Source organism: Gallinula chloropus (assembly GCF_964237585.1).
Source record: "Gallinula chloropus genome assembly, chromosome: 15".
In the NCBI taxonomy this organism is placed as follows: domain Eukaryota; kingdom Metazoa; phylum Chordata; class Aves; order Gruiformes; family Rallidae; genus Gallinula; species Gallinula chloropus.
Window position 1 is genome coordinate 14,510,525 of NC_140100.1, and position 12,346 is coordinate 14,522,870.

At 49.0% G+C, this 12,346-nt stretch overlaps 1 protein-coding gene across 1 annotated transcript in view; it reads left to right on the forward strand.

Annotated features, from left to right (window-relative positions):
• Positions 1-11,926, forward strand: part of LOC311197384 (syntaxin-binding protein 4-like) — a gene marked incomplete at its 5' end in the record, with an annotated part of 47,480 nt that extends 35,554 nt beyond the window's left edge. Inside the window, 11 exons of the mRNA XM_084271138.1 lie at positions 1,258-1,355; positions 3,772-3,868; positions 5,157-5,284; positions 6,165-6,257; positions 6,831-6,896; positions 6,993-7,181; positions 7,483-7,599; positions 8,797-8,846; positions 9,702-9,832; positions 10,807-10,864; positions 11,637-11,926. Coding sequence (XP_084127264.1) covers positions 1,258-1,355; positions 3,772-3,868; positions 5,157-5,284; positions 6,165-6,257; positions 6,831-6,896; positions 6,993-7,181; positions 7,483-7,599; positions 8,797-8,846; positions 9,702-9,832; positions 10,807-10,864; positions 11,637-11,742 — 1,133 coding nt within the window. The 3' untranslated portion in view covers positions 11,743-11,926. The remainder of the gene's footprint in view (positions 1-1,257; positions 1,356-3,771; positions 3,869-5,156; positions 5,285-6,164; positions 6,258-6,830; positions 6,897-6,992; positions 7,182-7,482; positions 7,600-8,796; positions 8,847-9,701; positions 9,833-10,806; positions 10,865-11,636) is intronic.
• Between the last annotated feature and the right edge of the window lie 420 nt (positions 11,927-12,346).

Here is a 12,346-nt window from a genome sequence, read left to right on the forward strand (position 1 = left end):
CACCACTGCCACCCAGAGCTGCCGGTGACAGGGAGCAAAGCCCTGGGTCATGTAGGCAACCAGGCAAATAGCAATGAGCTAATCGCTTCCTGACTGAGCGAGGGGATTTCATTCCATGTGGGGTTGGAAATGCTGAGGAGGTCCTGTGTCAGTGTGGTCATCCATGAAAACACACAGCTGGCTTTGAAAGAGCAGCGGCCAGGCTTGGAGCCTGGGCCAGTGACTGCCTCTCCATGGGTGCCTGATGGATGCCCTGGATATCTCTCTGTCCAGAGCTGACAGCAAAGCCATGTGGTGCTAATCCCGATTAGCCATGCACCAAAGGGGAACAGCTCTGCCCTTAAACGTGGAGAGCCGAGTGTTGGTGGCCGATCCAGCAAACCCATTTATCACCTTGTGCTGCTTCCCAGCCACTGGCATTAGCAGAGGGATGAATACCCAGGTCAGGATTATGCTTGTGCAGCACCTCTGCTGCTCCTTGCTGTCTTCTCCTCACACCCAGTCTCTGCCCCAACGGGTGAGGAGGATGCAGTGAGAAGTGCTCAAGAGGTTCAGGAGAATCACAGAATCCCAGGGGTTGGAAGGGACCTGGAGAGCCCATGGGGTCCAACCCCCTGCCAAAGCAGCTCCCCAGCTCATATTGCACAGGGCGGCGTCCAGACGGGGCTGGAATCTCTCCAGAGATGGAGACTCCACACCCCCTGGGCAGCCTGTCCCAGGGCTCCCTCACCCTCACTGGGGAAAAGTTCTTTTGCAGCAATTTGAAAAATTGCTTTTAAAAGCAATTCCACATTGCTTTTAATCCACCAGTTCCTTTCTCTGTGAGTGCTGTGAAAGCCAAGGCTGCATTTTATAAAATGCCAGGTTTCAGGTTTGCTTAATCAAGTAGAGGAGAGCCAGGCAGGTGGATTATTTCCTTTCCCCCAAAGTTTGCTGTACCTGCAGACCCCAACACCCCTTGTGACTGGAAATCTCCCAAGTGCTATTTCTGCTGTCCCGGGGTTCCTGGGTGAAACATCCCACTCTAAACCATGCATAAGCCCAGTTTCACTAAGGGTTTGCCTAGGATCCAAACTTCCCAACAAGGGCCTAGTTCAGCCTTCCAAGACCAGCTTTAGTGAATCCTGGCCTCTGATTCTGGCCTCCTGCACGCGTTGCATTTCACACCACAAGAGTTCCAAACCCTGCTCTGCAGGCACCTCTCTCCCCTGTACCCATCATGTGCTCTTCCATTAACGTTTATTTTTGGCTTTCCAGCACCCACTGCAGCTTCTAATCACAAAGCAGCTTCAGGCACCAAAGCAAAAGTCGCTCTGGATCCCCATATCCGGCTCAAGGATGGGAAACTGGAGCTGGTAAGTGGAATGGGTCCCTCTTCCAAAAGAGCGGTCTCATCTCAATCCTCTCCCATGGGGCACTGTGCAGAAACCAGTCCACTGGTATGGTATGGCTTTGCTTCCAGCCCTCACAATATCAGCACACACAATAAGCTTACACAAAGGGGCTCCCTGTATTGCTTCTCTGTGAAAGAGCTGATTTAGGTGTTTCTGCTTTGATCCCTGCTCCACTGTCACACTCAGGCATGTGAGGACCAGGCCAGGTACTAGCATGGGGAGGGGGGGGTGTCACTATGCCCTTTGGGTTTTTTGGAAGGATTAAAAACCACATACCTGATTAGGTACAGTCACAGAGAACCAGCCTGCCTGTTTGCACAAAGCAAAGCTACAGCCCTTGTTGTGTGCTCTAATCTACACCTACCCCATCCTCTGCTGACCTGCCTGCTCCAGCCTCATCCCCCTTCACCTCTCTAGCACACTGACCGAGCTGTGTTGGAACAGTGATAGTGCAGGTAGGTGATGTGAGCTGCAGAGCCAGCCACAGCACTCAGAACGTTGCTTTCCTTGTTAGCATCATGCTGCTCAAGGGCTACAGTCAATTAATCTGATTTTTTAAGATAAAGGCACAAGGGTCAGCCATTAAACTGAATGTATTACCAGGAGTCTGGAATAAGAAATGGATCTCAGCTCTTTGGTTGAGTTTGATGGAGGTTGGGTGCAGCCTCCAGAAATAAAAAGGGAGAAGAGGGTGTAGTGAAACACCCCGTTTCTATCCAGAGGGGCATTTAAACACACCTGGACTCACCCTGGGGAGCTCCAGAAGTCTCCTCCTGGCATTTGCATCTCCTTGCATCTCCCTTGGACATAATGCACTTGCCTCAGATGCTGTAGGTGCAGGCAGCTGCCCTCCAAACTGCTGCTATTGCTGCTGGGGCGACCCTGGGCAGCCTGCTGTGAGCTGAAGGATGAGATCTCACGCTGAGGATCCAGCCCAAACCACTGCTCCTTTCATCATCATATGGAAAATATCCATCACAGGCACCAACAAAGGGCTGGGGGCAGGGCTGCCCCTTCCCTCACCCAGACCCCCGTGAAGGGCAGAGCCCCCTTGGGGGGCCCGTGCTCCCAGCCTGGTTTTGGGGTGCATGTCCCTTGTTTGGAGGCGTGGGGGGGGGCAGCGTGGGAACGCAGCCCCTTCTCCAGGGCCGGGGGTGTGTGTGATGTGTGTGACCCCAAGAAGCGCCCGATGTCGCGATCATCTGCTGCCCCCCGACGGCAGATGCAGCGGTCGCCCTTGGGACGCTCTCGCCTCCCGGGCGGGCAGCGCGCAAGCGGGACCTTGTCTTCCAAGCCTGCGTGACTCTCCTGAAGCGGGGTTCAGGGCTGTGCCCTCTGCTCTCAGGGCTATAAAAGCAGCTCTTTGCTGGGAGGAGTGGGGACGTTCGGCTGTCCCTTCGAAAAGCCGGTGTTGTGAGCAGGCAGCGCCAGGGTCAGGAGATGCACACCGACCAGCACGCAGCTGAGGTGGGTTTTGGGGTGCCCTGCACCAGATGCCAACACCTGCAGACTGAGGGTCGGGGCATCCCCAAGCCTGGGAGCTGGCAGCACTGCATCGTGTGGGGGTGGTGGGCAGGGGAGTGGAAGGTGGGACTCAAATGGGCACGTGAGAGCAGATGGGACCCATGGGCTTGATGGTGATGGAAGTGTGAGCAAGGACTTGTCTCCAGCCAGGGGACCATGTGGGAGCTGCTGTGAGCAGGAGCAGAGGGTGCAGCCTGGGATGGGGGAGTGTTTAACTTGGGCTTTTTGGCAGCATCTGCTGAGCTTGACTTTGCCTTTTAAAAGCTCACTCTTGCTGCTGCCAGCAGCAGAGTGGGGTTTGCACAGGTTTATCTGCTTGTGTGTGGTGCCTTGGGTTTGAATTGATAAACATCAAGTAGACACAGGGATTGGGTGTAATGACAGAGCAAAACGTGCAATGAAGAAGCAAAATGCTTGAATGTCTCCTGTTGCCATGGGAAATGCTCTGTGAAGAGCTTTTATCTTCTCAGTCCCAAACACAATTCCTGGGAAGTAAAGGAAAGAGGAGCAGCTGAGGTCTTGGCAGCTGAGCCTTGCTACCAGCTCCACTGAGTTTGGACAAAGCTCCTGACACTTTGTCATAGCTGCAAATCTGCTTGCAGGCTGTGTAAAATGTTCTTGGAGGGATGGGAACGTGTCTCTGTCTCTAGGAACAGATCTAGGAACAGACATTTCTGTTCATGTGTAGGAAAGGAGAGACTGGAAATCCAGCCCCAGTCCACTCCTTGGGGAGATGCTGCCTGGAGAAACACTTCCAGGAGAAAACCCAGCACCAACTGTCTTCCCAGCCCCTACTTCAAAGAGTTGCTTTTCCAGTATTTTTCTTTTTAAAGGTTGATTGTTTCTGCTCAAGGTTCTGCAGTATCTTGGTCTGGAGGTGACCGAGGAGAAGAAGAGGCAGTTACGGCAAAGCCTGACCACGGACTCGCAGGGAACGGTGGCCTATGGAGGTGAGCAGGCAGCTCTGTGCCTGAGGGCTCCTGAGGGTTGTGTATCATAGAATCATGGAATGGCCTGGGTTGGAAGGGACCCCAAGGATCACAGAGCTCCAACCCCCCTGCCACAGGCAGGGCCACCAACCTCCAGGCCTGGAGCTATAACCTCCAGGTCTGGAACTACAACCTCCAGGCCTGGATCTACAGTGTGGCTCTTCTGGAGGCTGAGAAAGGAGAGAGGCACCTGCTGAGGTAAGATACTTGCCTGGGAACTGAAGGAGCCTCAAAGCAGCCAAGAAAAATCACTGATACAAAAGAAGGTGTTGGGTAGAAGAACACCTAAAATGACAATTGAAGGCAGTCGGTGGGAGGGCTCGTGTTCCTTAACCCTCAGCACACCAAGCAAGAGCTGGCCAGAGGACACACACACAAATAAAAGCCCACTCAGCTTTCTGTGCCCTGCCAGAGCATCTCTGGCCCGTAGGCTCTGCTCCCCACAAGTGCCATCAGCGATGTCCTCACCAGCAGGGACATCCCCACCAGACAGAACAGGCTGACACGGCCCCTCGGGTGGTGCCGAGCGAGCAGTGGGATCCAGGGCTGAAAGCGACTGGCTTTGGGGGGTTTGGCAATAGAAATAAAGCTGATTAGGGGTATTTGGCTAAAATGCTGGCAGCAAAGATGCTGTTCTTGCAGTAAAGGCTCCAGTTCCTGCTGCAGCTCCAGGCTGAGGACTGGAGGGGCTGGGACCCCGGTGCCAGCTCCCATCTGTCCCACACAGCCCCTGACAGTGTGCTTTTCTCTGGACCCAAAAGCAAAATGAACCTGGCTTTTTCAGACTTGTCAATGTGACACTTTTTCTAAGTGCTGAAATCATTGAACTTTGTGTTTAAGTCAGCAAGATGAGAAACACCAGCAGGCAGGCGGTGCCTTTTGTCAGAGAACTGGGGGTTTCCCTTAAAATTTTAAAACTCTGAGAACCACGATTGTGAAATCTCCTCTGTGAAAATATCTGGGTTGTTTTTTTTTTTAGTTTTTAAAAGTTTTGGGGTTTGTTTGGGTTGGGTTTTTTTTTTCAGCAGGGTAAGAAACAAGAGTCTGGTAAAGACTATCAACAAATTGTTTAAGCTTGAGTTTATCTAAGTTTAAGATTGCTTGAAGAACCAAGGAGTGTTCAGAAGACTGGCATCTCCAAACCCTCTCTGCTTGGGAATTGGTGGATGTCCCCAAAACCAGTGGCATTTTCCCCTAATGCACAGTGGTATCTTCTTTTAACCTGTCAAAACCCGATTCTTTCTTGCAGATCTTCTCCAAGCACTCAGGGATCTGATGCAGGAGGAGCTGGAGGAGGCAGGTCTGGATTCCAGCTCCATGCTCTTCACTCAGCACGAAGTGGCCAGTTTGCTGGATACGTCGGCTTTTCACTCCCCGGTCAGTCAGTCCAATGCTCTTCCACATTCAGTCCATGAATCTTCTATGTGAATTCCATGAAAATCTGAGGCAGGAAAAGCTAAATTACCATTTCCTGGATGTTCTAGAGTTAGGAAGAGAAGGGAGAACTATCCATTAATCACTTTGATTCTAGGATATTCTAGAAACCCCCCAAACTTCTCATTTTTAACAAGGAAATTGCAATGTCTATGGGATGATTTGAAGGAAGTAGCCAGCAGTGATGCAGAAGGAAAATTGGCTATAATTCATAGAATCCCAGACTGGTCTGGGTTGGAAGGGACCCCAAGGGTCACAGAGCTCCAACTCCCCTGCCACAGGCAGGGCCACCAACCTCCAGGCCTGGAGCTACACAAGGTTGCCCAGGGCCCCATCCAACCTGGCCTTGAACACCCCCAGGAATGGGGCACCCACCCCCTCTCTGGGCAGCCTGTTCCAGCCCCTCACCATTCTCTGGAAAGAACTTCCCCCTAATATCCAGTTTAAACCTTCCCTCCTTTAGCTTTAATCCATCCCCCTTGTCCTGCCATTGTCTACCCTTTAAAAAAGTTGATAATTAGCCAATTCCAACTAATTTCACTTGGCTCACAAAATGAACATTCCCTGTAGCACAGCTATTCCAGCTCATCAGGGATCAGAGTGTGAAACCCTGTGGGGTGAGAAAAGAAACCCCAACAAACCCCCACAGGTGAATGATTTAAGGTGCCTTTTGATCTGTTGCATAAGAAACGCTGGCTGCTTGGCCAAGGGACTCTAATGCAGCGTTACTCTGGGTAGGGCAAACAATGTGCCCACCATACAGCCCCATGGTTTCAGTAAAGGGTGGGTGGTGCATGATGCTGTCTGTCCCTCTGCCTCACAGACCTTCGACTCTCTCAGCTGTAACGGCAACGAGGAGCTGGAGCAGCTGCAGCTGGAAATGATGGATCTGCGGCAAGAAGTCCGAAGGCTGAAGGTGGAGCCTTCTCCTCTGGGCAGATTTCTGGGCTGGTGCCTCCTTCTGTAGCTTGCTGTAGCCATACAGGAGGGTAACAGTGTAGCCTGTCCCTCTTAGGAAGTCACCCATTTGCATTTGGCATGTTCCCCCTTACAAAGTAGACTTTCCCCTTGTCTCTCCTTAATTGCCCTTCATGAACAGCAGTTTGTGTTGGGCAGACCTCACATGAACAGTGATTTGTGTTGGGCAGACCTCACATGAACAGTGATTTGTGTTGGACAGAGCGCAGCCACTTTTTTAGCAGGGAGTAAATACATTTAAAACCACAAAAAACATGTCTCCTAAAGAATTCCAGTGGGTGAATAAAAGGCACAGCACCTGTCCTCCCATCCTGACCTAGTTGGGGATTGGTGGTGTGGCTGTGGCACTGTCCCATGGGATTCCTGCAGCCCAAAAAATGATGCTGAGGGGCAGTACATATGACTGCTTCTGTAATATATTCTTCTGGTGGGTAGGGGTCACAGGACCAGGGTGTTTTCTGGAGAATGTCCTATTGCTTGTTGCTTCTCATCCAGTAAATATTTTCCACAGTCGCTGCTGAAAGAGGTGGAGAACAGCAAGAAGTCAATGGAAGATGAGCTTCAGAGACTGAACCAGGTTAGTGACGAGATTGCTGAGGCCCCTGGGGTGTTTTTGGTGGTTGGTGACTGAGGGGGATGTGGTGCATTGACCAGAACTTCTCACTGTCTCCAGAAAGCACTGGGGTTCCTCTCTGAGAACCGGACGCTGCAAAGCAAGCTGCAAATGGCAGAGGTGGTGCAGAGACAGGCTCACAGTGCAGAACAGGACTATGAGGAAGTGATCCACTTGCTGGAAGCTGAAATTGCAGAACTGAAGATGCAGTTAGCAGGGAAGAAGGCAAAACATGTGTCTGAAATAGAGGTAATGCAACCCTTCAGTCTGGGAAAAACCCCACCACTCTCCTGACTCTTCTTTTCTGAGTTCCCCTTCTATTTCTAAAGGAGAAACCTAATGTAGCACATACATCATTTGCTGTGTATGAGCACAAGGCCAGCATGGCCTCTGGGTCAGCATTATAATCTGCATCGCTTCCACTCTCCATTCCAAAAGGATGGTGCTTTTCTCTTTGTAGCAATGTCCTAAACTGATATTTCCAAAAGCCAAGGCTAGATCATCATCATCATCATCATCTCCTCTCTGTTCTTTCTCTGCCCCATCTCAGGAGGACATCCTGGAATTGAAAAGACAGTTGTCCTTGGCTGATGGCCAGCTGAGGAAATCAGAAGTCTCACGGAAGCGCCTGGAGATCTGCAATAGGAAGCTGCTTCTGTTCGTGCAGGTGAAGTGCTGATCCGCCCCGGTGCCGGTGGCATCGCTGCGGCCTCTTACCTGAAGGGTGACTTTGCAAGTCCAAATCACTTCCTGCTCCACAGGCAAGGGAGGGTGTGGGTTTTAACTCTGCTTTTGAAAGGCGCTGTCTGTTGGTTAGGGGAACCCAGGGAATGAACTCACATATACTCATGTACCTGTGAGCTGCACCAACACCGGGGTGCAGGTTTTGAAGGTGGTTCTGCTGTCCCTGGCTCAGCAGTCCCCCTGTGATGGGAGGCTGAGGCTGCTCCAGGAATTCTGGTGGGCACAGTGGTCAAAATCAAGTCTTTTAATCTCCCTTTTGTATCACTGGATGGTTGGGTTCTCTACACAACAAATGGGAACTCAAAGAGCAGTTTTTCTCTCCCAGTGCTTTTCCCCCCCATGTTTCCTGCAGAAGCACATGTATGATTGCTTTAGTCTCTTCATTGATTATTCTTCCACTTTACTATCTGTATTGGGAACATGAGCTTGAGTAATTAGTAAACTGGGCAGCACGGGATTGCTACTAGTAGATTATCCCAAGAGCTCTTGAAATCGATAGGAAACAGTGGGGTGAAGGGAGTGTAGATGCTGAGAAAAGACTTAAAATGCCTCTAGACCAGCAGCACAACGTGCTGGTGCCTGTGTGGTTTGGGGCTGGACTTTGGAAATGGATTTGACTTGGCTCCAGGGTCAAACATCACAGGATTTTGACCACTGGGGCAAAATATCTTCCTTTTTTGATACATCCCTCAGCAGTGATCAGGAATTCACTGACTGTGTGTGGTAAGGAGAGCTTACACATGCAGGTACAGTCCAGAAAGCAGGGACTGCTAGTAGCTGTGATCAAGGCTCATGGAAACATAGCCTGTAAAATTGTTCTTTTGGAAGAGGATTTTTATGTTGGTTTTCTTGCATTTTTAGAGTTGGTATTAAAATGCCCAGTGTAGATGTCTCTCTGTATTTGCATAGCCTGTGAACGTTGCTTGAGTTGCAAAAGGCCTTGAGATACTCGCTTCAAGGGCAATGAATAAGCAGGAGCTGATTACTGTCATATTAAATCTGATCACCAGGAAAGCCCCATGGGGTTTGTTCTCAGTAATTATTCATTCCTGTAAGTTTAAAATCTTTTTTTTTTCCTTCTTTTTTTTTTTTTTGTGGTGGTGGTGTTGTTGCCTGGCAGAATGTTCACAAGGTCCTGAGCACACACAGTCATTTACCAGATGAGAAAAGGTAGGAGATGGCTTCTGGGAATCACAAACAGCACCATGAAATGTCGTTTTCTGACCTTTCTCAGGGGAAGGTGATTCCCACATAACCTTCCCAGTGTTCCTAAACACACTGTCGCTTTGGAAGTAAAACCATGGGAGAAGGATGATCTGGAGGTTGCTGGTGGATTGGTACCTAGTGGGGAGGGGGGTTGGCCTCTGCTCAGGCTTTTTTTCAGAGTGAGTAGCAGAAATGCTCTTCTGGTTAAGTTGCTTTTGTCAGCAGAAACCCTGAGCAGGCTGTTTCAAAGAAACAGAGTTTTGACCCACCTCCTTGTCACAACATAGGTTGGGTTTTGGCTTCAGGACCATGTCCTTTGTTATTAGCAGTTACAGTAATTGATAGAGCCTGAGCAAAGAGCTAGCGTGGCTCTCAACTGCATGAGTGGTTGCAGAAATAGAATTCAGGCTTCTGGACTCCCCTTCAACCTGAACTTCTCTCCTATTGCTTGGAAAAAATTGTATCCACACGTCTGTGTGGTTTTTAACTGATTAAATCCTTGAGAGGTCACTGCCCCATTGATAATCATCATATTCTTAAACAAAAAAGTTTCTGAGAATGATGGAAAACAACTTGTAAGTCACCAAGGTGATTACTTCTAACATAATGAAGGAAAAACGTTTTTTGAGAGGTTCTAAAAACTGTGTTGGTATCTGTCTGTAACACTATGATGTCTAAAAGAGTCTCCTGTGCTGGTGAGCGATCGAGACGCGATCTGAATACACAGGACTTGTAGAATATCCTTCATGAGAAGCTGGCCAGGATTTGCAATGACCATTTTATGATAGAAGTATTGATGGCACTTTCCATATTTATAAGAGCCAACAGTGAAAGAGAAGAGGATAAAACAGACGCAGTCTCAGATACATCTCTTCCATCTTCAGATCTTGTTGACCTTTTGCTATCAGAAGCTAAAGAACTGTTAGCGCCAATCCTCTCCAACAAGGATGGTAAGCACTAGAGTGTCTGGAGAAACCTGAACCCAAGCAAGTCTCAAGGATATCTGTTATGTACAGTTTCCACCACCTTATGTCTCTTTTGCCATACCAGTTAAGCCTCCCATACGTGTACCTGATTCCCTGGTGGTACCTGAGGTGTAATTGCTCTCTGTATATCCATATGACTCATCTTTGAATCCGAAATGCAGACTCACAGCATAAGGAGTCAAAGGGTGTGACTTGTGCCCAGGGCCAGAGGAAAGGCATTTATCCAGAGGGAAAAACCCTAACAGGCAGGAGGATGGTTTTATAGACTCCTAAAAATGCTTGTGCAAAGGGACTGCTGGAGATCAGGAGTCAAATCTTCTGCTCCAGATTAGGGCCAGCACACTAGGTCAGACCTGCCATGGGTTTAGCCAGCTGTGCTTTCAGGCTCCAAAGATGGAGATCCACAGCCTCTCTGGAAAATGTGTTCCTGAGCTGCATTATGCTCTGTGGTAATCTCCCTCTTTCCTTGGTGTACAAACCAGCCTAGACTCCCTCCCCCTTGCATGTCTGTGGGTGGCAGAAAATCAGAGAAAGGGCATCTAGCTCCACAGAGATCCAAATTAACTTTCCCAGTCTGGGACCAGTCTGTGAGCCATAAACATGTCTTGGCAGCTGTTACTTGACCCTGCTCATGTCCTTCCACACCAAAGGAGAGTCTATGATCTCCTCCTCACCATCAGGTGAGCGCTCAGCCCCAAACAGGTGCCCAGTCTTTACTCTTTGATGCTATTCACCACCTAAACGTGGCCATGGTCCAGCATTGCCTTTGTCTCAAAGCACAAGACACAAAGAAAGTAATTGTAGGCTTTAAGGAGCACCTCTGAGATGTGAGTGTGTCAGCAGTTCCACAGTTCCTGCCTCATTTCAACGTGCATTATCATTATGCAGCGTGCTGTCTAACCCTTCACTTATGCTTGGCTGTGTGCTTACATTTGCAGCTCTGCCATGTGACAGGGACCAGTGCCTGCCTGCTGAAGGAACCCCAAATTACAAGGAGTAGGTGTCAAAACTGACGGGGTCTGTAATTTTGACAAGACCTACACTAAAAATTCCTGTTTGTTTTGTTGCTTTTTTTAAAATAAGAACCTTTGCTTGATGACTTTTAACCAGATAATCTAGTAGGATGTCTCCAGATGGCCTTGTCAGAGAGATATGTCCCTTCCTAGGCAGCAAGAGACTTCCTGCCCTGCGTGGTGAAATTCCTGGATGTCTCTTATGGTTTCTAAAATGTTCTTCCTTCAGGCCAGACAAGAGTTTACAGTTCTATGACCTATCCAGCCAGTGTTTTCATAGACCACCATGAGTTCTGAGTAAGGGAAAAAGCATCACTGAATGTTAGTTTTTTATGTTGTGGTATCAAGATGCTGTGAAGTCCCAGCCAAGGAGAGCAGGACAATATGGCTTGCTTTGGACCTTCAGTAGCAAGGATTTCCCTAAAACCTGTTAAGTAGCTTATATTTAACAGACTCAGGTCCTAAAGATATCTGTTGGAAGGGCACTTTGAGACCATCTACTACCACTGTCTTGGCTGATCACCTTACCCTGAAGATCTGCCAGCACAGTTTTGCAGTTAGGTACAATGTAGACACCTGCAAACCATGATTTCAAGCTTATTGAGAGCATTTTCAGACAAGAGATGGGTAGTACAATCCAGTAGCCACGCAAGATCCACGACCACCTCTTTTCTTTTCTAAATAACCTGTGTTGTCTTTGTCTTGTACTTTTACATAGTTCAGGAGAAGGATGCAAACTTATTTCTCATTTTCAGCCACCTTCATCAGAAGACCACGTGGCCCCCTCCTGCAAGCCAGCCCAAGAGCGACCAACCACAGCCACCAAGCCCAACCAAGGAACTGCCTAAGAAGCCAACATAAACCTCCCAGGGCTCTCTCGTGCTCCAAAGGGCGACTCTCCATAACTCACCTGTGCTGGGAGATGGGAAGGACACACCATGGGTGCTTCAGCTTCCAGGCAAACCAGACTGAGAAACAAACTTTCTAACGTGAGACTAATTCTTCCTGACTCCCCAAGACTTTTTTCAGCGCCCTCCCCTGCGCGTCTACCTCTGAGCTATCACACAAGGCTATTTGCTCACGGTTTTGCAGCTTTATAGGAAAATATATTCTCAAGAAGCTACAAGGGCCTGGATTTCACTGGCAGCCTTTTAGAGCTTGTATTCTGGGTAGTAAGAGGAGCATGAACGTATCCAAGGGACTCGGGGGGTCTCCAACAGATTCCTTTCAGTATTTCATATGAAAAACCAAAGTATATTTAGTGACTGTAATCAAAGCAGCTTAATCTGTAGCATCCTAGCTGTCTTGGGATAGGTACTTCTCTTTTTATTCTTTTTGTATAGCTTATCCCAGCTGCAATGCTTGAACTGGAAAGCACCATCTCAGCCAGCTGGAGAAAGACTGCAGGGATAGCCAGCAGCATGCTATCAGTGATGATGTGTTGCTGAACACCACACAAGAGAGG